At 40.7% G+C, this 25,419-nt stretch overlaps 1 protein-coding gene and 1 long non-coding RNA gene across 7 annotated transcripts in view; one reads left to right on the top strand and one right to left on the bottom strand.

The window, feature by feature from the left end:
- Positions 1-25,419, bottom strand: part of PTPRZ1 (protein tyrosine phosphatase receptor type Z1) — a 120,772-nt gene that overhangs the window by 16,331 nt on the left and 79,022 nt on the right. For 2 of the 6 annotated variants that reach the window (XM_081928816.1, XM_081928815.1), the window contains exons 12-18: positions 21,542-25,073; positions 17,320-17,449; positions 11,107-11,198; positions 7,059-7,144; positions 5,368-5,388; positions 5,137-5,233; positions 3,301-3,383 (exon numbers count right to left, since the gene is read on the bottom strand). In XM_081928816.1, the coding sequence (XP_081784942.1) occupies positions 3,301-3,383; positions 5,137-5,233; positions 5,368-5,388; positions 7,059-7,144; positions 11,107-11,198; positions 17,320-17,449; positions 21,542-25,073 (4,041 nt within the window). The remainder of the gene's footprint in view (positions 1-3,300; positions 3,384-5,136; positions 5,234-5,367; positions 5,389-7,058; positions 7,145-11,106; positions 11,199-17,319; positions 17,450-21,541; positions 25,074-25,419) is intronic. The other 4 variants (XM_081928818.1, XM_081928817.1, XM_081928819.1 and 1 more) reach the window with 3 other exon arrangements.
- On the top strand, positions 16,202-16,723 carry LOC309379594. The gene is made up of 2 exons (XR_014172545.1): positions 16,202-16,306; positions 16,550-16,723. It is a non-coding gene; the product is annotated as an uncharacterized lncRNA (long non-coding RNA).

Consider the following 25,419-nt stretch of genomic DNA (forward strand, 5'->3'; position numbering starts at 1 on the left):
TGGGAGGAGCCCCGGGCAGTGTTTTTCCACTGGAGTTCAACGTCGGCGTGGCAGTTGCCCCCACCGGAGCAGAGAGCCGATGCAGGATGTTTGCAAGGACTTTTCCCATGGGAATCAGGGAGGTTTCCATGGCAACAGGCCTGGGAAGACAGGCAGGCGTGGAACTGAGCCAGGTGGTCGTGGTAAACAACAGGAAGAGTCTTATCAGGTTTCTGCGAATATGGCAGTGTTTGAAGATGGCCGAGTGGAAAATTTCCAGCTCAGCCTTGTAATAGACTCTGCAGCTAACCGCAACATGGTTCCAGAGATCCCTGCAGTCGAGAGGTGGAATTGCACAGCAGTTCCGAAGGGACAAACTATTAAGTTCGCGAATGGACAGAAAACTAGAGTTCGCAAATGCACTAATGTCTATCTTTCTGTTTTACAGGAGACGGTGGATTTTTGTATTGTTCCGGAGATTCATCACTGTTTGCTATCTGTGCCTTATTTGTTGAATAAGGGGTTCAAAGTTTGTTTTGAAAATGATGTCTGCACAATCTCCAAAGGGGGGAGGTTACTGGCCAAAGTGTGGAAGGGACAGAATGACCTTTTCATTCTTAAAACGTCTCTTGGGGGTGAGGGGAAGGTTGAGAAAGCACAAGCGTTGCGTGCTACAGTTCCCAACCAGCGTGCTACAATTCCCGCTCATAATGTTACATGTGCATGCGTATGGCATCAGAGAACAATTCATGGGTCGGTAGAGGACTTGCAGACTCTGCCCGAGGTTGCCACGGGGTGTAGGATTCAAAATTGTGGAAGTGCCATTGACTGTGACACTTGCAAGCAGGCAAAGGTGAGAGGGTGCAGTTACCCAAAGGTGGAACGTGTGGCCACTGAACCTTTTGAGTTGGTACACATAGATTTGGCCGGTCCTGTCAAGGAACCAAGTCTAGGGGGGGCCAGGTTTCTCCTAACTTTTTTGGATAATTTCTCGCAGAGTTCCTGGGCTCACGGTCTCAAATCCAGGGAGGATGCAGCACAGCTGATCAAGAGCTGGATTGAGGGGGTGGAACAGAGGTTCTCCACCAGGGTTCAAGAGATCATCAGTGACAGAAATGCTGAGTACACTGGTTCTGCGTTGCAGAAGTTCTTGCAGAAGAGAGGGATACGCCACACAGTTACTTCACCCCAGCAAGGGGGGGTGGCAGAGCTGAGGAGTGAGGCTCTGGTTAAGGCTGCACAGGTGATGCTGAAAGAAGCCAGGTTGCCTCCTGAGTTTTGGGTGGAGGCTACTAGGGCTGTGTCATTTACCTGGAATCGTGTCTACAACTCACTGGTAGGTGACACACCGTTCTCTTTGTTAAATGGCCGCAAACCCCAGGTTCACTTTCTGCGGACTTTTGGGACTCCTGCGCTTGTCGCTTTGCCTAAGGCTTTGCAAGGGCCAGATGGAGCCAAAGTCCAGAAAATGATCTTCTGTGGGTATGAGCCAGATGCCCGTGCATGGCGTTTTGCTTACCCATCAGGTGATCAGAGTAAGGTGCTGATCAGTAAACACGCTGAGTTCTTAGAGGAGGAGGTAAAGTCAAAGACTCCTGTCAGGCGTGATGTTCTCTCAGATTGTCTCTCTGACACAGAAGACAGTTCTGATGAGGCGGAAGAAGAGGCTGAGGCTGCTGATGACGACCAGGTCACTGACCAGGGTCAGGAGCAGGATAGGGCATCTCCACAAGCTGTTAAGAGACTGCCCAAGAGTGCGCCTAGTTCTCCTGTGAGTGTAATGGAGAGGATTTGAAGACGCTTTAAGTCAGAGAGTGAATCCCATGATGCAGAGGATACACCTGCTGATCAAAGTGAGTCAGAGGAAACACCTGAGTTTGTGCCTAGGAGGTCCAGTCGCACAACGAAAGGTATCCCACCAGAGAGGTATCAGGCCACAGGTGCGTGGGTAAGTTTCGCACAGTGCGATTCTGAGAGCTGTGAGGTGGTTCCACAAATGCCAAACAGGTTTGCCAAGGGAGGGCACAAGGCATTGGGGAAGGGATCGATCTCACAAGGTGTTACTGAAGATGTTGCACAGGTATCACGCAGGGACACAAGGGGGGGTGTGATGGTTCAGAATTTATCTGGTTAAATTCCCCTGGTGTGTGTCACCTGCTAATGTCAGCTTACAGAAGCTGGGCGGAGACAGAAGCTTTTAGAAGCTAAGAAGGAGTTTTTCCCTGTACTTTCACTTCTCTCTGTGTATCTGAGAGAGAAAGACATGCCTTTGGACATGGCTGAAAGAAGCCCTGGACTTTAATGCTGTAATGTATGAATAAAGAGCTGTAAATAGACAAACCTGTCTATGTGTGCTTACAAGAAGCAAGACTGCTTTACACGCTGTGCTTCTACTCTGCTAAAAAGCCGTGACTGAAAGGAGAGACAGCAGAGTTGCGCAGCTTGAGAGGAAGCCTGCCGGACCGCTGTAGGTGATTGATGCGGATCGTAAAGCTGTCTGACGTCGCGGCTCTATCGATAAGGCAAGATCGATAGATATCTCCACATGTTCTTGGCCCTTCCCCTTTCTAAACTTAATAAATATTCTGGGGAGAGACCATATGTGGCCAATTTTCTAAGAGTGCCCTTCCTCCAACTAGATTGGAATTTGTCAAGAAGCATCAGGGAAAGTAGTTCAACCGGCGAGTTGTTAAGTCTTAGCCAAGTGCATAAGGTTCTTATCCATACTTTGGCTTTAGGTCCTAACATTCATTTCAGGGCTGATGCCAGTGAAACAATGTTCAGGATGCTACAGGCTGCATTGCAAGGGACTCTTAATGAAATCCAGAGTTCCAGATGCACTGCATAAAGGTGAACAGGTTCAAGCTGTGGTCAACCAGATGTTGGTGATTGGATAGCTCCGTTGGTAGAGCATGAGACTCTTAATTCCAGGGTGATAGGTTTGAGCCCCATGTTGGGTGAATGATTCCTGCATCCTAGGGGGTTGGATTTTATGACTCTTGTGGCCCCTTCCAACTTTACAATTCTATGATTCTATGGTTGGATTCCAACACCTATCAGTCCTAAGTTGCATGGCCAGTTTCTAGAGCGAGTCTTGATCTATTCTACCTAGCCTATAACTTAACAGAACTCCATCATTCTACCTCCTCCAACCCCCCATTGCCACAATCTGGCATTGCTCTCTTTCGGTTCCAATGGTGGAAAACAAAACATCCCTCTCATCTGCTGCTGCTACACCCAAAGTCCTGTTCTAGTGGCTTGAAAGAACAACCCTAACCCAAGCTCACAGTAAAGGACAGTGAAATAGGAAGATGAACTTACATCTACGTAGTTGGCATTAATGTAGTCAGTAACTTTTCCATCCTTGTCTGCAAGTTGTGCAAGTTTAACTCTGCTATGATCATCTAAATTGAGGAAGAACATTGGAATACACAGCTTTCAGAATAGTGGTTTTCATTCTTTGAAAGTAAACATCCAAAGTTAAAAGTCAACATTGATAGCTGAAGCTACTTCAGTCCCCACATGCTGCCTTCCCACTTACATCCCTCCAGTACAGGAGTGGCACTGCATGTCAGCTTCCTCCTCATTCTCAGTGTTGTAGAACTCAACAGATATTGGGTTGGTTCTGCTTGTCATTGGCTCTGGTTCTATCCTGCCTTCCACCCTACCAGTTCCAACGGGCACCAGCCACCATCTGCAATACAGTTGTACCTTGGAAGTCGAATGGAATCCGTTCCGGAAGTCCATTCGACTTCCGAAACGTTCGACTTCCAAAGCATGGCTTCTGATTGGCTGCAGGAAGCTCCTGCAGCCAATCACAAGCCATGGAAGCCCCGTCGAACATTCAGCTTCCAAAAGAATGCTCAAAAACCAGAACACTCACTTCTGGTTTTCAATTGTTCGGGAGCTGAAACGTATGAGTTCTGGGGCGTTCGAGAACTAAGGTACAACTGTATTTGGACAGAAATGAAATTCTGAAAGCCCATCTGGTTTTGACATGTAACTATTTGCCCACGTCTTGGCTGCATTGTGAAAACGGTTTTTCAATATGGTTTTATTCCATTTATTTTGGTTCCATTTTTTCACCCTTACACAGGCAGTATCTGTTATGCGAGGCTCATGTGTATGTCCAACCAGCCCGCTCATCCCAGAGCAACGCATGCAGAAGATCTTGTTTTGAGCGCAAATACTCTGAATGTTTGGCATTTTGGAAGAGTGGAGCAACTGAAGGCATGGGTGAGATTTGCAGACAGGCCTTCCATAACAGGCAGGGGTGGACTTGGGTAAACCTTCGTAATATGGTGCCCGATGTGTGGCCAAAATTTGGAGCACCCAAAAAATGAGTTTTCTCAATTATGGATCTTCTCAATTTTGTGTCCCCTTGGCTCAGCACCCTAATGTGGAGGAACTGCCCACCCCAGCATTGGCCTAAATCCAGCACTGCAATAGGAACTGGCTGGTTTACCAATGTCCAATACTGGGATATAGTTCCAAACAGCAAATTTGTATCGTCATGTAAACCCTTGATTTTATTTCCTGACTTCTGGCTCTTAGAGAAGATAAGGCATTATTATGTCAAACTGAAGAGGGATTAACTTGGAAAATGAAGGTACTGTCTCTTCCCCTATCCTTCCCTTAAAAAAAAAAAGCATTAAAAGGCAGATGTCTCTTTGATATTTCACATTGGCCTTGTTAGGTGAAACTTAGCAATATTTTTTTAAAGCAGCAAAATATTCTAGCTCATCACCCTCTGCAGCTTAAAACAACTACTGTATATTTATTTAGTTATACCTATGCCTTATAACTCACTTGTTTCATTCTAGTGATTTATTACAGATTTTGAGGCTGTATGGAGGAGTGCCCAGAAAAGGATTCCCTATACACTTCACTATAGGGGTCTGTTCTGAACATTCAAAGGGATACATGCTTATTGTTGAAATCGATGGGAAAGCTCTGTAAATGTAGGAGATCCTTGATTACATTTTCATGGGCCCTCAATAGTATTTGAAAGAACTCAGTATACCTGGAGCACTCAAGGGGCTCTGGAACATACCAAGTATTTAAGCTCTTGACATATGTGTACAAATGGAGGAGGAGGAGAGGTATTTATACCCCACACACCTGGCTGGGTTGCCCCAGATGTATGCAGTTACTTACAGGCAACAATATTTATGTATCTATTCTTATTCTTGTTGTCCGGATGATTAGAGCTGTCTGAAGTGATGCCCAGATCAACTGTGCAGCTCTGAATTTCCTGAAAATAGAAAGCGAGAACATCCTGTTGAATACACAAATCTATTTGTGTGCATGGCCCCACCCCACAAAATATACAATGCATGTTGCAACTATGTCTTTTCTAAAATAAGGTATGTTGAAAGAATTCCTTACCTGGTAAAACTCTTTCAGTGTCTAATGAAGAAATGAATGCAAAAAAAGGTAAAAATAAATTCCACAGCACACAACAAATGAGTAAATGTTTATATAGTACAAATACAATGGAAAGCAATCATGGCTATGAGATAAATATACACATATATACACATTCATAATAGGACACAGCTGAATATATCTAATTTACAGCATGCAAGTAAAATAAATTAAAATAGAAATATAATTTCAGTGACTAGAGAGATAATTTACCTGCCACTGAGGTAAATAGCAAGCCACCCACTGACTGTAATGAATCAGAATGGCTGATTCAATACACAGGCTGCCAATAATTAACCATAGATTGTTTTAGTATTATAATCCACAAAAAGTGGTTTGTGGACACAACCAACTTATTTGTTTTACAAATAAAACTGTTAATAATGATAACTTCCCCCATTAGAAACATGCAATTATTCAATCATGCACAAAAGAGCTAAAATATATGAATTGCAAATGAAGTTAAGTTCGGTTTTAGTGATGCAAGGCACAGAAATTAGGTGTTAAATGAAATTACTTTTAACACTTTCTTATAGCACTATATCCATCATGTATTAATCACAGAGTTATCACATTCAATTATCTTTGGGCCAGTGGCACTGTCAAACAAACAAGCAAACAAACAAACTGAAAACATGATTAAAGTCTCACAATCAGCGTTGAACAGTTTCCCCAATATCTTTCTGAATTTGTCAAATTAGTGAAAAACTTAACCATTCCATTTTGATCAAGGGCCTGTTCAGAAGATGTATTCCATCTATATTTAGAACACGTTCAAATTTTATACACAAGTGTAAAAAGAAAATGGCTTGCATTTTCTGCTCTTGTAATTATTGTATAATGTGTGAAATGGGAACTCAGTATCTCCTGACGTGAGATGCATATGTTGAGTTGCAGATTATAGAGCCTTAGAATTTGCCAGAAGAGAGCTTTAGGAGTTCACACACCGAACAGAAAATGTAAGCCACACATAATTCCTTGCACTTCTTTGGCTAGTTCGTCTGTTTATTGCTTGATATATGTCCCTGAGTTACTGCACTTCTGAAGTTCTTAATGTGTAGGGGTTTCCCACTGTCAGCTACACAAATGGCGCTCACGTACATTGAAAGTTTGGGTCTCTCCTTTTCATAGCCACACATGAGAAAGCCATGTTCTGAAGAACATATACTCAACAATCCTATCTGTGCACATGATACACTATGTGGTCATGCATAAAATCTGACGGGGGTGAAAGAAGTAGCTTCCAAAAATATTAGTGCATATTTCCTCTACCAATCACATGGAACTTCTACTATCACAGATAGATAGATAATACTTTATTCGGCTATAAGCCCACAAGGTAAAACCAATCAATAAATAAAATAGCATTTTACATTCTAAAATATCAACTAAAATATTTCAACGCATAATCTCCTTCACTTTACATACCATCTCTAGATGTACCGTATTGTGGCCTTGAATATAAAGATGGTTCATAGAGTTTACTAGATTTTTAATAGTCATGCAGCATTCCATGAAGTCTTTTATATGAAAGAACTGAAATCAGGAATCTGGCAACCTTCTACTATCACAGTCACATGAACACCTGTAATTATAACGGAACGTTCAAAACATGTACCAGATTCTCATTTTAATAGGAAAATATTTCATACCTCAAATTCTTCAGCAAACCCATTACTGGTATGCAAATCTGCAACGTGTTTTGGAAACTGCTTTGTTGGGATTGCTCCAACATCATCTTAAAGATGAATTTTGAGAGAGCAGAGGGGGGAGAGAGAGAAATATAATTCAAAACCATGCAGTAGACAACATTTCCGTATTTCTCCCAGCTGTATTATGGCAGAGTAAAACATGCAAAACATTCAAGTATTCTTATAAATTCAGCACATGGTAGTGTCCCACAATCCTGCTCCACACAACTAAGAACAGAGCTGGAAGTGTGAGATACCAGAAATAGAAATATAGTTGTGGGTGGAATGTTGTACTTTGGTCTACTCACAACCCTGCTGTGAATTGCTATTCTGTTTTTGGATTACTACCCTTCTTGGCTCAGTGATGTATCATTTTTCATTTTTCATTTGGAGCCATGCAGTCACTGCGGAGGTATTGGCTGAGATGATGCAGCAGGTCAAATACTTAAAGAATCCTCCATCCGGGAGCACTCTTAAGAAGGATTGCTTATATTAGTTGAAAACCTTGTAATGGATGAAGGCTGCTGGGTGCCCTTCATCTCCCCCTTCCAGCTGTGTTAAGTTTCTTCCCCCTTCACATATACGCATAGCCAAGATGCCTCCCTTGAAAGGTGCATAAGGATAAGGAGGTCATCAACCCCCAAACAAAACGACAACAACCATGCCTTTATATGCACTACAGTGTGGGGATAAATCCCGATTGTTCTCAAGTTATCCCGCAGTCTCACATTGGCTTTGCAAAGTTCCATTTCATTTTGTCTCTTCAGCTATTGGAGAACTGACAGACCAGTGAGGAAAATTCAAAATGTCCATCACAGGAAGCTCCATAACAGCTGATATCGAAAGAGAATTTCTAGGAATACCAATGGATTGAATTGAACTTAATAATAATAATAACAATAATAATAAATTTTATTTATACCCCACCCTCCCCAGCCAAGGTTGGGCTCAGGGGGGCTAACAACCAATAATAAAAACAAGTTGATTTAAATACAACTTAAAAATAAGATTAAAATTCAGCAGTAAAACATCAAAACATTAAAATGCAGCCTCATCACGGGAGGAGAGAGGAAAAAAGAAAGATGGGGAGGGAATCAAATTGACTCCAAGCCAAAGGCCAGGCAGAACAACTCTTACAGGCCCTGCGGAAAGAGATCAGATCCTGCAGGGCCCTGGTCTCATGAGACAGAGCGTTCCACCGGGCCGGAGCCAATGCTGAAAAGGCCCTGGACTCTGATTGAGTCTAATCTAACTTCCTTAGGGCCCGGGACCTCTAGGGTGTTACTATTTATGGACCTTAAGGTGGTGCCCCATGGTTATATTGGCTTCACTTGCAGGCTGGTTTTCTGATGAAAACTCTACCCAGTGCTATGAGAAGATCACACATTCAAATTATTTTTCATTGTAAGCATGTATGTACATATGCAGATTTTACTGTAATGAACAGTGTTCTCTTCCCCACAAGTCAACGTGCATAATACCCAAGGAGGGGGCAGTTGGTTTGGCACCTGAGACATAAAATACCACAAGCACCTCTCTCTCCCTGGCACCAAAAGTACAATAACACTAATTTAAAATAACTAACAATTTCCTTTCCTTTCATGACACCTGTAATCTACTGCTTAAGGCAACCACCTCACTCTGCCTAATGGTAGGGCTGGAAATGAACAGCATGTGATTGACCCTGAGCATTGTAAAGTATCAGCAGATTTTCAGGAGTAAATCATATAATTCCTAATCAAGGCCTTGTTCCAGAGATAATGATCACTTACTGGTCCAATCAAGAGAAAGCCAGGCATTCATAAATGCCATTGAAATCAATGGGGACTTCAGAGCTCTTAACTGTGCACTGAAGCTCCCCTGACTGTAATTGAACTTGCAGCCTGATTGTAGCATGTTTACTTGGCAACCTCACTGGAGTCATATTTTCACACACTGCAGCCACAGCTTTCAGGACATCATTTTATATTTTGGAACACAATTTGTTTTAGGTACAGAAAACATGCATTAAGTTTAATCTCAAATAGACACAGTCTCGTACAGAATCTGAAAATGTTCTACTCAAAACAGGTTGAAGTAGTAAACATATGCATTGATTAACTGGTGAAGGTCACACTGTATCAATCACCTTTGCCTCTGGAAGACAATACATTTCCTCAAAAGTATTTTCAAAAGAATTCTACTGATTACTCATGCAGAATTGGGCTCTCTGGGGGCTCCTGGTTAGGCACACATGAGCAAGATGAAGCTTCAATATCATCCAACAGGTATCTTATTATTTCACACTATGGAATTTCCAAAGTGCTTCATGTGATGAGGAAATGTCAGGCAAGCTGCATAAGCTTCCATCAGCAGGTGTTTAATCATCTACGACACCCACTATTTCTTAGGCTTCAGTTACCAATAATTCATTAATTTGTATTGGGATCCATCTGTTCTTTTTACTTGAATGGATCTGAATGCACAAATTGAATTAGCTATTCAAGCTTACATAAAATTGTGCAAATGGGCAACACTAACTTCAAACTTTGGAGAAGGAAACGGTTGTTACAACTGTGCTTTCAAATCAAATTAGGCTGAAATCCTATGCATGTTGTTACAGAGAAGCTTGGTTCATCTGGAACTCTGCACATGACTCAGAACTATGCGTTGATTGACTATGTATTTTTTCTAGCTTTGTTCTGTGCCATTGCAAAATAACGAGGACAGAAGCATTGGTTTAAGATGAATCACATCTCATAGAGGTCACATCTATACTGTGCACTTAAAGCATTCTTATACCATCGAGAAACCTGGGAGTGGCAGCTTGTTAAGAATGCTGTGAGTTCATCATCCTTAACTATGGTTCTCATGATTCTTTGGGCAATTCCATGACTTTAAACCTATAGTTCAGCATGACTGAACAGCCATAATGGACAACACAATAGGTGAAATCTTATTTATTTGCTTCTGTATCTGCTGCATTTATATCCAAAGAGCTCAGTGTTGAATATACCATTGACCACCACCATTTTAACTAGTCTCTGAAATATTTGCCATATCTAATGCAGCTGGCACCTTCATTATACAGCTTTCGGCAATGCTGAAGGTGTGCCTCTTTACCTTGGCTTTTGACACTTGTGATGTAGCTTGATAAAAGCGCCATGGATGCCAGTACACACACACATGTGTACACACACACACACACACACACGTCATGGTACTCCTTACTGGTGAGTACTATCACAGCAACGGTTAAAAGTCTCTCATTCCAACTTCTTTACCGGTCATTTAAAAGTCTCAGCTCATCAGATAACTGCCCATGAAGTCATTATGGCTTCTTTAATGGTAAAGGGACTCCTGAACATAAGTCCAGTCACGGACAACTCTGGGGTTGCGGCACTCATCTAGCTTTACTGGCTGAGAGAGCTGGTGTTTGTCCACAGACAGCTTCCGGGTCATGTGGTCAGCATGACTAAGCCGCTTCTGGCAAACCAGAGCAGCGCATGGAAACGCCATTTACTTTCCCACTAGAGAAGGTAGACTCTACTTGCACTTTGACGTGCTTTCAAACTGCTAGGTTGGCAGGAGCAGGGACAGAGCAACAGGAGCTCACCCCGTCGCGGGGATTCGAATCGCCAACCTTCTGATCAGGAAGCCCTAGGCTCTGTGGTTTACACCACAGCGCTACCTGCATCCCTATGGCTTCTTTAGATGTCAAATAAAAAGGAGAGCAGTAACTGTACACATCTTAGGCTCTACAAATGCCGGATGTTTACACTTAAAAAAAATAAATAAAAGCTGGGGATCTGGGGTTGACTCCCCCACCCCCAAATGCCCAAACATAGAACACAACCAAAGACCAATGCCAATAGCTAAGAGCACTGGTTGTCCATCTACATGGACCACAGCTTCTGACATATCCTCCTTCTGGTAAGAGAAATAATCATTCATTTATCATTACTAAAAGATTCATGCACGATAAACTCATTGGGTGGGGGGGAATTAACTATACACTTAACCAAATTACCTGACACAGGGAAGACTGGTGCTGGAGGAGTAGATATCACACGAGGGGATGTGTTATCTTCTAAATAAAAGTGTGCTGTTTGGAAACATTTCCTAAAAGAAAGAAAGAAAGAAACATTTAAAAGGGATACATATTAGCTACCTAAAGCATTCTGAGACGCCTTCTTAGAACTGTTTCCAAAGCTCTCTCTCTTTTTTTTAATGTTACAGAAACACTTGAAAAGTATTACCTGCTTACATCTACTAATAGCTAAATAATCATTGTGGACTTTCTTGCATCTCAGGGTAATAGCACTTGGGGAAAGCTGCAGCCATGTAGGTCTCCTTAATTTTATTGAGAGGTTATTATTTTTATTTATTTGGAAAACTGTATTTATAAACCTCCAATCATTAAAAATTACCAAAATGGTATATGGTGTATATACAAGAATAAAAATACAAGTAAAAGCAGATAAAACAGTTCTGAAATTAACCAGTTAACTAGACACATAAAATGATGAGCCCCCAAAGTATGCAGCTTTGGCTGGATCATGTCCTTCAGTTCATTATATGAATAGATGGTACAGTCATTCCTAATTTGAATGGTTTTTACCTGAAGAAGATGCAGAAGATATAGCAGGCATCTGTCATAGTGAAGTATTCAAAGGTGCAAATCTGAAGCAGGTATAACTGTTTATGTCATACCAGGTTTCAGTGGTATCGATTCAAGTGCTAGGCAATTGTTCTCTTTAATATTGTAGCTGCTAGCATACACCTTTTTATACCACTGTGAGAAACCAGCTTCCCCAGAGACATCAAATTTGAATGAAAAAGCAGAAAGTTATGAAGAGGAAAATATAGAAGCTTGTAGTGGGAAAGGATAATTAAGCCCCAGTCCACTCTACTGTGATATATCTCATCCACATAAGTTGCTACATTGCAGAGTGTGTAGTATGTAAATGTTAACCAATGAAGGGAGTGAGGTTTTGGAATCAAAATATTTACTGAGCATCACAATATTAGTTGAATCCTCTTTCATTCTCCAGATGTGAAGATAATAGGAACGACATCTGGTAAGAGACTACTATAAGCAATTCAAAAGACTGTAATAATCATCTTCAGCTTTACACAATGCAGCATTTTCTTAATTAAAAAAAAACTATCTTCAGATAATTAAGCTTGCTAATAACACTTTATATGGGTCATTTGCTTTGTTTGAAGTATTATTCACAATTGATTAACTTTAAAATGAGGTAGCTGCATGAGGGGCGGAGGACAGAAGTATAATGTTATATTTATCACTTTCTACTTTATGCCAACAGTACCTAAATTTCCTTTTTTGCTTTCTTTGCCATTTTGTGGAACTTTTAGGCTGACCCACAAATCAATTAAATGAAACACTTAGCTTTATAAGCTGCTGTAGTTTGATTTGAATATATAACTATTGCTTACTTTGACAACTTTAACAACTTAGATCAGACTGAAAGTCATTGTTCCTTTGGCTTTGCTTCAACAGTCTTCATGCCATGGCATAAAGGAAAGAACCTGATAAATTACTGCCCTGCTATGCTATTAAAAAAAGCAATAAAAGTACATATATAGCAGCTTAAGTGCATAGCAAATAATATTTAAATGATCAAGGAGGTGGTTTCAGAAGTCCCAAATGTTTCTTTTGCTGTAATCAGCTTAAACAGATGTACACAACTGCAACTTTCCCAATCCAACCTCTGCACCTGGCTGCAAATGTTTTTGCCACATTAAACCTTTTTAGCAGACACGGTAATTGTTATGGTACTTGTCAAGGTTGAGAGGACTTTCCAGAATGTTTTCTTCAAACCAAATTTACAAATTCTGTTCACTAGAAAGCCACATACTTGATGCATTTGAAATGAATAACTCAACAGGGTCTGAGTAGGAGTGGGGAACCTGATTTGGCAAGTGGACTATATCCTAACCCAGGCTTCCTCAAACTTGGCCCTCCAGATGTTTTTGGCCTACAACTCCCATGATCCCTAGCTAGCAGGACCAGTGGTCAGGGATAATGGGAATTGCAGTCTTAAAACATCTGGAGGTCCCTACCTACTAATGTCCCAAGTCTGAATGGTGGGTGGGGATGCTCACCTACTAATCACCTGATGTCAATGATGTCAGATGATCATTAAAGCACTACACAGGACTTGCAGAGAGCTCTGCGCATTACTTTTGAAGTGCTGCTGATCAGCAGGCTTAATGTCATCATTTATCAGCTGTTGGGCAATACAAGCCTGACTTCAGCTTTGTGATTGAGTTCCCTGTATGGAACTCAGCTGCGTAGCTTCATCTCTAACTGCACCACATCATCTAATGTCACCTGTGGGGCAGGTGGGCATGGCATGGGACCTGTGCTTGGCCAAATTTGGCTCATGGGTCAGTGGTTTCCTACCTCTGGATTTCAGTATTCCCACTGAAATGTGGGCCATATAATTTCTTGGCTGCCATCAATAAGATATTGAATTACATTACAGTATTACTGTAAGGGTTAAAAGTTGATAATACACATGAAGTGCTTTAACCAACTGATACTGATCTACAAATATTCAGTATTATTACATCAGGATATGATAAACAGTCAACTTACCATAAGAGAGCCCATTAAAAAAGGTCACACCATGAAGCAAGACTATATGAATGTTTAACCCCATGATGTTTTTAAACTGAAAAAATGAGGGCATCATTTCAATCCTGACTTTGTATTAAGGCAGCAAAGAATGAAAACAAAGTGCAAAACATTTTCTTATAAAGCTAATTTTATGTTGCTGACAGATTGCAAAATGTATTTTTAAAACCAGGTTTATTGTTATAGCACACGTGTGTTTTGCATGGATCTACGTGTTAATACAAATTTCATTTTCACACATGACATGTGCCAAGGTTAGGTCAACAGGCTCCTTCGTGTTCTATGTAGTATTCTTGAAACCTGACAATTTTTTACCTATAAATTACTCCCACTGATTTCAATGGAACTTACTCTCAAGTAAGGCTGCAATCTTCTGTACTCTTAGCCTTTGCAGTGTCATCCATCACTTATAATTAGTGCATGGAGCAACTGCGAGAGACAGGTAGCAAAACATATTACTGTTGTTGGGGAGATGAGGGACAATCCAGCACTTATTCTGTAAATGTGATTGTATATGAAACCTGTGGTATGCATTCTTGTGATACTGTGCAAGAACCAGCTCAGAGGAAGGCAGAAATAAACTTATACAAATGTAAACTGCCAAAAAAGAAAATAATTTACAATATGGTTCAATGTATTGTATTTTACATTCTTACAGATTCATGACCAATAATTCAAAAAGAAATATTTCATCTCCCAGACTTTGAAACTGTGGTAAGAGTGAGTAATCTCCTTAAATTATATTTAGTTGTTATATCACAGAAATTGCAGGGGGAAAAATGTTAGTGACCTCTTGTGGCCAATGCAATTCCTCTTTCGGATTAACAAAAAAGAGAGAGCCACAAATTCTATTTTGTAGTACACTGAAAAGACACGAGGGATTAAATTTAACATCTAAGAGATATTACCATTAATGGGATATCTGTTTTATTTTGAAACATGAAGGTTGCAAAACGGCATATCTTTTTGGGGAAAACAGAACAAAATGAACACAATGTCATCTGAAAAGAACAAGGATCAGAACACATGTAGGATTACTAAAACTACAGCATGCAATCCTGGCTTTAAAGTATATGGCAGTATTTTCTTCTTAAACAGGAAAGATTTCAAATACCATTTAGTCCCAAAAGATAAAACCTCTTGGAAGATGAATATGAACAGTCATGTAAAATGCTACAAAGCTTCAGAGAAGCTTGTCAACAAAATGAAGATGGTTAGCTATAAATCTCCATTTAAAACCCAGAACAAATGTACAGGGAATGTAAACTAAAAAAAATAAAGGGCTGCATTCTACAAAGCCATACTCATTGTAGACCCGTTTAAATAAATGGAAATGACTACCTTATTAAGTGCACATTGTGCCTGACTTGGTTGGACACTTATTGAAAATGCTCAGCTATTTGCTCTTCAGTGGGCTGGTTTGCACATGTATGTACACAATCAACAACTGAATGTGTGAACTGACTCTATTATTAATTGTTAAATTACTATATATTAATACCATAGAATTGTAGATTTGGAAGGTACCACAAGGCTCATCTAGTCCAGCCACCTGCAGTGACCAATGGCCATCCAACCTCTGCTTAAAAACCTCCGAGGAAGGAGAGTCAACAACCTCCAGAGGGAGACTGTGATATTAGGTTATATGTAAGCTCAATCTGTGGTGTTAAATCTGTGACAGATCTTTCACGCCTGCAAGTTATTACTTGATGTTTCAACAATAAAGAGATGATGCTTTATGCATAAACTAGTACTCACCCTAGGTAAAGGTAAAGGGACCCCTGACCATTAGGTCCCGTCGTGACCGACTCTGGGGCTGCGGCACTCATCTCGCTTTATTGGCCAAGGGAGTTGGCGTACAGCTTCCGGGTCATGTGGCCAGCATGACTAAGGTGCTTCTGGCAAAACCAGAGCATGGAAATGCTGTTTACCTTCCCGCCGGAGTGGTACCTATTTATCTACTTGCACTTTGACATGCTTTCAAACTGCTACCCCATTATTCAGAGGTAAAAGATGTTATTTTTAAAATAAAACTGCAAAGGGGGAAAAAAGAGGGGAGACATAGCACTAACATACTTCTCTTGTATGGCACAACTCTGCTTGATTCCAAGGCTGAAAACTATTTCATAAAGCCTAATACTATGGATTAGGGGGACAGTTCAGGGACTGTAGTGCAAAACATTATTTCTTTTGGTTCTGCATACCAACCATGGACAGCTTGTGAGTGCCCCGTGGCCATAGTCTTACCTGATAGCAGAAATATGTTCTGAGAAGCCAACCACTATGTTAAATTTCCAACATAACATAACAACTTTGGGTGCTCTCATATATTACAGTGGTACCTCGGCTTACATATGCTTCAGGTTACAGATGCTTCAGGTTACAGGCTTCGCTAACCCAGAAATAGTACCTCGGGTTCTCATTCTTGCTGCATGATGAAAACAGAAATCGTGCAGCAGCGGCGCAGCAGCTGTGGGATGCCCCATTCGCTAAAGTGGTGCTTCAGGTTAAGAACAGTTTCAGATTAGGAACGGACCTCCGGAACGAATTAAGTACTTAACCTGAGGTACCACTGGTACCTCTAGATATGAACGGGATCCGTTCCGGAGCCCCGTTCACATCTAGAAGTAAACGTAACTAGCGACGGCACGTCTGCGCATGCGCATGCCGCTTTTCACCGCTTCTGCGCATGACATCATTTTGAGCGTCTGCGCAAGCTGCGAAACATGGAAGTAACGTGCTCTGTTACTTCCGTGTTGCCAAGGAGCGCAACTCGAACGGGCTCAACTCAAAGCGTATTTAACCCAAGGTATGACTGTATAGGAAATGTAACCATGAGGCTCAGCTTCTAGAGTCAGAAGCACCACCAGGTAAGCCTGCAACTGGAGGAAAGGATGGATAAACTGGAGTTAGCACCAATGGGTGTTAAGCCCTGGGCATCTGCCCAGGGTGCCAGGTTTTGATGCCAACAGAAAACTTTGCCCCAATATTAAAAGAGTGCATTAGTCCTAATGCACTTCTCTACTGGTAGTTATTACCATAGGTACAAATGGCTTTATGTTACTGTGCAAATGTATCCTGTTCCAGGAAGTTCTTGTGGCCATAGGTCCTATTCATATTCTCTGTGCACACATGGGGCTCTAAAGGTAATCAATGGGATATGGTGGGGAGAGACAGTATTGGGAGTGACTTACCTCCTAAAGGGCTTTTTTTGCTGCTGTTGTGTTATCTATGCTTGTGTCAACATAAACACTCTTGACACATGGTGCAAAGAGATGGAAGCATGCACAGACACTTGCCCACTTATTACACAATCTGCTGCTTAGCCCTGAGAGTGCTAGCCACTATGCACCTCACTGGAGATCGTGGCATTTCAATATTCAGCAATGTTTTATATTATTCTTTGTTTGAAGCAGCTACTCTTACAGCACCATCTAGTTTTTAACCTATGATGCTAAGCGTGCAAGTACATGAAAATGAATTGCATCACGAAATCGTCATCCAAGACAGCACAGGAAAAGTGTAAAACACAACAGGTTATGAACACAAATAACAATATAAATGCATTTATAATCTTACCTCCAATATATGAGAATACCAACAAGAATCACCAGACAGATGAAAGTCAGGGCAGATACGACCACAAGAGGTATGACTGTCTTCTGTTCTGGGAGACCAATACGCGACTGAAGGCTACTATTACTTGCCTCTGCAGTCAGAGAAAATTGAAACAACCTATATTTAAACTTTGGCAAAAGGCACAGCATAATTGGCCACGATTTCAGAGACCCAGGTACTGTCACTTACCATTCTAAAATTTTAGCACACACTGCAGAGAACAAATACATTTGCAAACCAGTTTAGGGAAAAGCAAGCAGGTAGATGGCAAAGCAGACCACCACAGCGGAGGCAACTGAAGACCCTAGCAGAGCAGAATTTCATTTTGCAGCTACTGCAAAATAATATTTTTGAGGAAAGAGAATAAAAATGAAGAAGTTCTATTCAATTATATATTAGTAAATAATAGAAAGCTCCAGGATGCTGAAACCAGATATACTGAATTATGTAGAGATTGACCTAAAATAATAGTTTGCTTAGACATTCTGTTATTAGCTAAAATTGGAAAGGAATTATTATGAGTACATATTTGTTGCTGATAGTTCCTTTCATAAGATGTGAAAACTTGGTTCCCTATCCGTCTCATTTTTATAAGAAAGCTGTGGTACTATACAAGAAAGATTTTGTTATTTATTGAATGTCTTGAGCATGCTCTTCATTGATGATAAACACATGTATTATAATGTTGCTCTAATAAGAGGTAGGGATTTGGAGTATTTTATGAAGATCAGAGATTAAGCTGTAATCAGTAGCACTTGGTGGAAATTGTAGAATCTTCTGTACTAAAACATCTGCTTTTCTTCATTAATCTATTTGGAATAAATTTTTATTAAGTGGTTTAAAAAAGAAAACTGCTAGTTTCATACCTACTTCAAGTCTGATCAGACCTCTACAAAGCTGGGAAACTGGAAGTGAAGCCTGAGGCCTTAACAGACGTGTCCCATGATCAGTAACCATGTTGTGTAGTGTCACAAATTGACAACTTACCCTCTAAGCACCCTCATTTTCTCGGTCTTTCAGGCCAAATCCAGATGGGGAGAATGGGGTGCCTGGGGCCACCAAAGATTCCCCCACTTTACCCTGGTCCTGTATTGCCTTACAATACATGTAAGCCTTAGTGTATTGCTAGATAAATCCTCCTCAGAGTTGCCCCCTGCCTGTTTGTTGCTAGCATCTCTAGTTGGCAGGGTGCATAAGGAGTATTGCATATTGAGTAGACAACAGGCACCATGGAAGGATTTCTGGTCATTTCAGTGAGATGTGTGTGTGCTTGCACGCATACACACAATTTCAATTGAATACTGTGGTTTTTTACTGAATAGATGTCAAAGACATGTATAAAACACTTCAGTCTTTAAGCAGTGACTGAGAAGTGGGGCTCCCAACCTGGTTTAAGAGTACCACTATTCTCACACACGGAAATTAAGCAGAAGAAGCTTGTTCTGATGTTGAGAGAAACTACAGAAAAATCTTCACCACCTTCTCTTATAGTGGCAATGGCACCCCATTGAGAGGTGCTAGAACTGAGTTCTGGTGAGTTCCTGCTGAAAAAAGTCCTGAGTGGAACCATGGTTGGCCCAGTACTGTCCCCAACCCATAATGCCCAGTTTGGGGGCCTTCTACTGGCTGCGGCTAGTGAGGTCTTGCTACTACCCTTGCTTTTGGTGAGTGCAGCGAGGGCCTCTGTATTGGCAGATACCCCTCAAATGGTAGAGTGAAACCTACAAAAAATCCTAACCCCCCTCTAGCAGTGCTGCTCAGGGGGTTAGTATTGCACTCTAGCAAGCAATTCTGGCCTGTAAAGCAGTACATAAAATAAAACAATAACAACAATTATAATTCTTATTACATATAATCAGTGAATGACAAGAAAAATAATAGTGAATATGAAAACCACACAATACAAACACAATAAAATATTTATTTTCTACCCTTAGCAAGGAAGGGTTTCTAATTTTATAGATCAACGTTCCGCTGTCATTGCTGTCATTTTAAAAATAGATTTAATAGGCAGCTCTGCTTGATTAGCGAAAGACCTCCTGATAGAAAGCACCTGTGTTTAATTGCTGTTATGATAAAAGCAAAATAAGGCACATGTCGGAAGGGAAATAGTTCTCATGGAAGTGCTCTAATGAGAATGGGAGGCTCAGTCGTTAACAAGTGATGTTGTCCAAGCAATATGATATACAATGCTTTTGAAGTATCCTTTTAGAGACCTTTAGCGTTAATTGCAAATGAAGCATTTTACCTTTAATTACAGCAAATTAGAACTTCTATCATTTATATAATTAACTAGTTTAACATTTTCTTTCAAACATGGTTTGAAAACATGGTTTCTTATTTTCCTGTATCTACAATCAGGACACAAAGCACATCATTTTAAATGATGAATGATTTTATGTTGAAGTAGTTCTGTATGGCACACCTATAAGGCTTTCCTGGTTTGTTCATATATCAATTTTTTAATTTGATTATCTTTCAAGCTGTGTAGCACATGAGGAGGGAGAGAAAATGGTTTATTTTACATTTTGATAGGAAACTACCGAATTTGCACACCCCGAACTAATATACAAACTGAAAAACACAATAGTCCTTGCGTACAAAAAATATATGACTATATAGTGAAAACAATGTACAAAAATGCATGGCAGGGGAAATGGCCTAATAAAAAGCATTTATTAGGAAAAATGAGGACAAAAATGCATATGAATAGTCACACTTTTTTTAAAAAAAAAAGGCAACAGCTGATTAAAAAATGGAGCAAACTGAATTTAAGATTAGAAAAATGATAAACTGAGAGCAACTGAAATTGACAGATTTACCCATTCCCGATACTTCAGTGAAGCAAACTATTAGGCATAGCTACAGGATATTCCTTAAATCTTCTGGTTCTATATCTATGACTAAGATTCCTGAAATGCATCCAATTAAGGTTAAGGCCCCCGGAGAAGGCATACGTCCCAGGCACCTGTTATTTCCTGAATTTGAAATATTTGTTTAGTTGGGTAACACTGCCCTCTACAGACAATGGAAATGTGTAAACGAAACAAACAAAACAAAACCCTCAGTGTCTTTAGATTGCCGACTTAAGTGGCAGTTGTCAATTTAATCTGCAGTTTGATCAGATCACATCTATTTTTAATTAGAGCATATTTGTGCCACAGACCATCAGCAGCCATGATCACCTGGCTAATCAGGGGCAGGTGTGAATATCAAAGGCTACTTCATCAGGACCTCTGGGACAATAATCATATCATAATCATTACCATCCCTTTTGCCCAAAGAACCCTGGGAACTGTAACTCTGTGAAAGAGTCTTCTGAGGATGCAGTTAAATTGATATACAACTGATATTTGCAATCCAGTAGAGAATGTATTTCATTAAGGCTCAGTTTTAATTGCTTTTTCACTCTTAGTACCTGACAGCACAAACAAAACTTGATTTGGCCAGGAAAGATCAGAAAGTTAAGATGGGTGTTCCTGGTGGAAGTTGTCAAATTTGTGATGTTTCACAAGTTTTTTGCAACTACAGAAGGAAATGTATTACTAATAATTAGGGCAGATTTATTAAGCATGTTAAAATCAAAATGAATATTTATGTAGCCAGCTACCTTTCACATCACCCAACATGGAAGAATATAAAAACAAATGTAATTAAAAATCACAATAAGACATAATTAAATCATGCCTTCAGACCACATAGAACTTCTCAGTCTTTCAGTAAGTGGAAACATCCTTAGGTCTTAAGCAAGAGAACTATCGTTTAGTGCATATATATACTACTGGTCAAGCCACAGAGCATGTAACTGCAGTTAACAGGGCTAGGATAGGAACATCTAAGACTGGTTAGTACCTTTAGAAGTGAAGAGTTGCAAAGATTATGAGAGTTAAATATGTCTAAGTCACAGTATAGACATATCCCTTAGCCATCTCTTAACTGAGAACAACTTGGGACTTTTTAAAAATTAAAAAACTGGCTTGCAGATTTGAATATGATGTTGTATATGCAAGAGACCTACTTCAGTTTCCCCCAATCTTACTATTGCACCATGCCTGCAATTGAAATAGTCATACTAATTCCTACTGGTCATGTATTTGTGTTTTACCATGTGGTTCCCTTTATACCCAAGTAGAAGAAGAACGCTACAGATCTGCAAGTTACACAATTGATGGCCATAACTAACCTGCCTCAGAAACGTTGAATACTGATGAGTGACCACTAGGTATGGATGCTACTGGTGATTGCTGTGATCCAGAAGTTAATTCTGTTTCTGAGTTACCTGCTCCAACTACCCTTTCAGGGTCATGGTCATTAACATCAGAAAAACTGAAATCTGTGGAAGTCTCATTATCGTTAAAGCTATCTGAAGGACCTTGGCCAGAACCACTCTCTTCATCATTTGCAAAAACCGTCCATGACTTAGGTTCCGGTGCCTTTTGTAAGGGATTGCTAACAGTCTGAATGTAATTATCCAATACAGCTGGATCACTGTGTTTCTTAGTTTTTGTCTTCCAAGCCAGAGCTGGTGCTGGTGTGTATTTCAGCTGGTCCACCTCATCGGTTATCACATGGTCTGAGAGAGCAATTGTGGTTTTTTCTTCTTCCTCTTTAGCCGCTTCAACATCTGGATTTATAATTAAATTATGTTGCTCGTTTGCATTGTTTACCTGTGTATCTGGCTCATCTACCTCCTCCTGAGTGTCTCTAGGGGAAATGCATGTGTGACAACTGTTTACAGGCAGGCCACTATCGTATTCATAATCATCATCAACAACAGAAGACCACAAATCTGTACCAGAACTGGCCGTGGTAGATAACTCACTGGTTACTTTACTGGGAACTAATAAAGTGTTTAAAGTTTTACCAACTTCGGCGCTGGGAGAACCAGGTGTAACAGAAATATACATATCCAGTATATCTTTAAAAGTATGCTGAACAGAATCAGAAGTTATTTCAGGCACAGGAACGGCAATATCAATAATATTGGTAGTTGAGGGAGGAGTGAGAAACTCATCCTTTTCGGAAGCACTTGAAAAGCTATGGCTGTTAGCCGATGTATCTGTCTTTGGTAAAATATCAGCCGGCAAAACAGGGATATTCACTGTGTTCACTGTTTTGAGGGGAAAGGCACTTGTATTTTCAAAACTGGTTGACTGATATGACATGCCATTATTGTACAAGGAAGGAGCAACCTGGTGTGTGTCTTCATCGCTAAGCAACCTGGGTGAAATGTATTCAGTGCCTATATGGGCAACACTTAAATCTTCTGGTGAATCTGTGGGGTGGTTGCTGGTATGTGATGTGTTTGCAGCAGATGGTGCTGAAGGGTAATGCAACACTGTTTTATTCACAGCAGAATCTAGTGCCATTTTGTGCAATATTTGGTCAAATATAGAACTACCATTATCAGCCCATGCTATTTTTTCAGTCAGTACTGGATCGCTAGGCACAGTTACAGATGCTCTATGCAGTATATCGCCATCAGAAGACTGAAAGGAAGTTTGCAGCAATGCATTATGATTTAGTGCAGCTGAAGCCTCATCAAAATACTGCTGGGTAGAAGGAGACAATATTTCACTAGAAGCAGGGGTAGAGAAAGCTTGCGGTGAGAATGCACTAAGCACAGGCTTAAGCAAAGTATCGTCAAAGGCTAGAGCTGTAACATGCAAAGGCTGAATAGGAACATGAGTTTCTGAGAGTTTACTAACATCATAATCAAACACCTTAGTAACAGGAAAAGCAAAAGATACTGGAAGGATTCCCTTTGCACTAGAAACAGCAATGATTTTTTCTTCTAAGGTTGTATCCTGCTTAGTAATCTCATCATTAGAAACTGCTGGTGGAAGTTCAGTCTTTGCACTTTCAGTAGAAGCCATTTCACTGAAAGAAGAAATTTGCAGTTCTCTGTCATTTTCATTTATTGCACCACTTTTGTGAGGCATGTCAACATCACCATTAAACCCAGGTGTGCCGCATATCAATTCGGGTGAAGAAGCTTTACGCATAGACAAAATATCTGTGTCAGGCAAAAGGGACTCACTACCAGAATTTGCTTCAGACCAATCCATTTCACTAGCAAGAGAACACGTAGGCTGCAGCAAAGTATCAGCTTGCGAGATTGCAGAAGTCATATGCACCAGCACACTGCTATAGCTGCTAAATAACGGGCCCTGATGAAATGCGTCAGCAGACTCATGCACAAATTCTGACGTATAAGCAGCAACATTTTGGAGAGTGCCCACATTACTAGATAAAGCATAGGTAAGTTCAGACATTGTAGACAGGGCATGCATATTTAAATCACTGCTGGATGGTTCAACTTGAGACAACAAGCGAGTTCTATCATGACCAAATATCAATGTCTCTGAAGCAGCACGGGCCATCTGATGCGATGCCACATCAGACAATTGAGCGAGGCTTGACTGTATTAATTCACCACCGTCCGCCAATGTCAAAGAAGCATGCAGGGGCACCTTACCACTCTCAACAACTGGAGTAGTTTGCGGAAATGTTTGAGAAACCATATACAGATGGTGAAACAATTTACTACTGGAGGAAGCAGAGGAAAATGGAAGCAAAGGTACATCATCATAGGAAGACAGGGTGGAGTCAAATGACACATCAACACTGGGAAATATGGGTGTGGCATGCAAGGTCACATCACTACTTGATGCGGCGGGGAAAGTGTTGAGCATCTGAGTGCCAGACAACAAAGGGGTTACTAGAGAAAACACTTCACTACTGTAGGAAGGCTGAAGTGGTATCTCACCATTATACACTGGTTGAGTTGTCTGAGAGAGTACCTCACTGGCAGCAGAAGCTGAGCCATGTTCTTCAGAATTTGAAGAGACAGAGTAAGAGGACAACTCAGTTGGGGAGAGAGCAAAAGTAGAAGGATGTGGCAATTCTACATCCGCAACTGAAGCATCTTGTGACACCAATGGACCACTGGGATGAGGTGCCGTTGTAGGATTTGGGGAACTAATGTGAAAGAGCTGCTTCCTATCCAATGGAAGAGCAGTAATATCTGTACCATTATGATACCACAAATTCCCATCGACTGCAGGCATTTTCTCTGCAGAGTCTTCAGCTCTTGGAGGCACTATATCTTCTGACGGGATTTTAATATAGTCTTGAGAGAGATCATCGTGCATGCTTACTTCTGGGCTTCCTGAACTAAAGATGTTTTCCTGAGAGGTCTCCACAGTGACTAACCATGTAGCAGAAGTGGTGGGAACAGAAACCCAAGAGTCCTCAGTGTCTAGGTCAGGTTTAAAAGCAGACACCTCTATATCATCTTCATTACTATCAGAAGCAGATGCTCTTGTTGTCTCATGGTCAGAAAAATCATGCTCATATTCTTCCCCATTACCTTTGGTGGAGCTGTCTGCTGGAGGGACAACAGCAGTAGCTGACTGAGATTCCATGAAATCATCCTCTTCTTCCTTTGGTACTTCAGTGGCAGATTGAGAAGTTGTATCAAAAATTGATTTGGAATGGTCGTTTCCCCCATACGGGTCTTCCTCTCTTTCCAAGTATCTGTTTGTTCCCGCTTCATTGAATTTTGTCCCCATTCTCTCCTGACTGTAGCTAGGCGTCGTAAACTGGAACTCTTTTTTCCTTATCTGGTTAGCCACACTATCTGTGCCAGCAATCACGGCAGCTTCTTCACCCACCCCTGCCCTTGCCTCTTCGATTTCATCTTCCTCCTCCTCCTTCAAAAAGAACACAGAGACACATACAAAACACAAGTCAATGTCTTATCAGAAGATAAGCGAATAGAGGGAGATATGTTACAATGAAATCTCATGTCTTTGTGTTTGAATTTCCATCCATTATGGAAGAAAAATGGCAATTAAAATTTAAAATATTTAAAAATTAGCTGCTAGTTCAAAATGATAATTCATTTGATTTTTGCCCCCCAGAAATGGAGAACAGGCTTGTTTGCTTAAATATCATACATAGAATCTAACTCAACTGTAGGGGAGAGAACAACAATCATATGTATTTTTTATCTTAAAAATTGTGAAGTAACTTCCAGTTTAGGCATTTGGCATTATT

The sequence above is a fragment of the Podarcis melisellensis genome (assembly GCF_964234715.1).
Source record: "Podarcis melisellensis genome assembly, chromosome: 10".
In the NCBI taxonomy this organism is placed as follows: Eukaryota; Metazoa; Chordata; class Lepidosauria; order Squamata; family Lacertidae; genus Podarcis; species Podarcis melisellensis.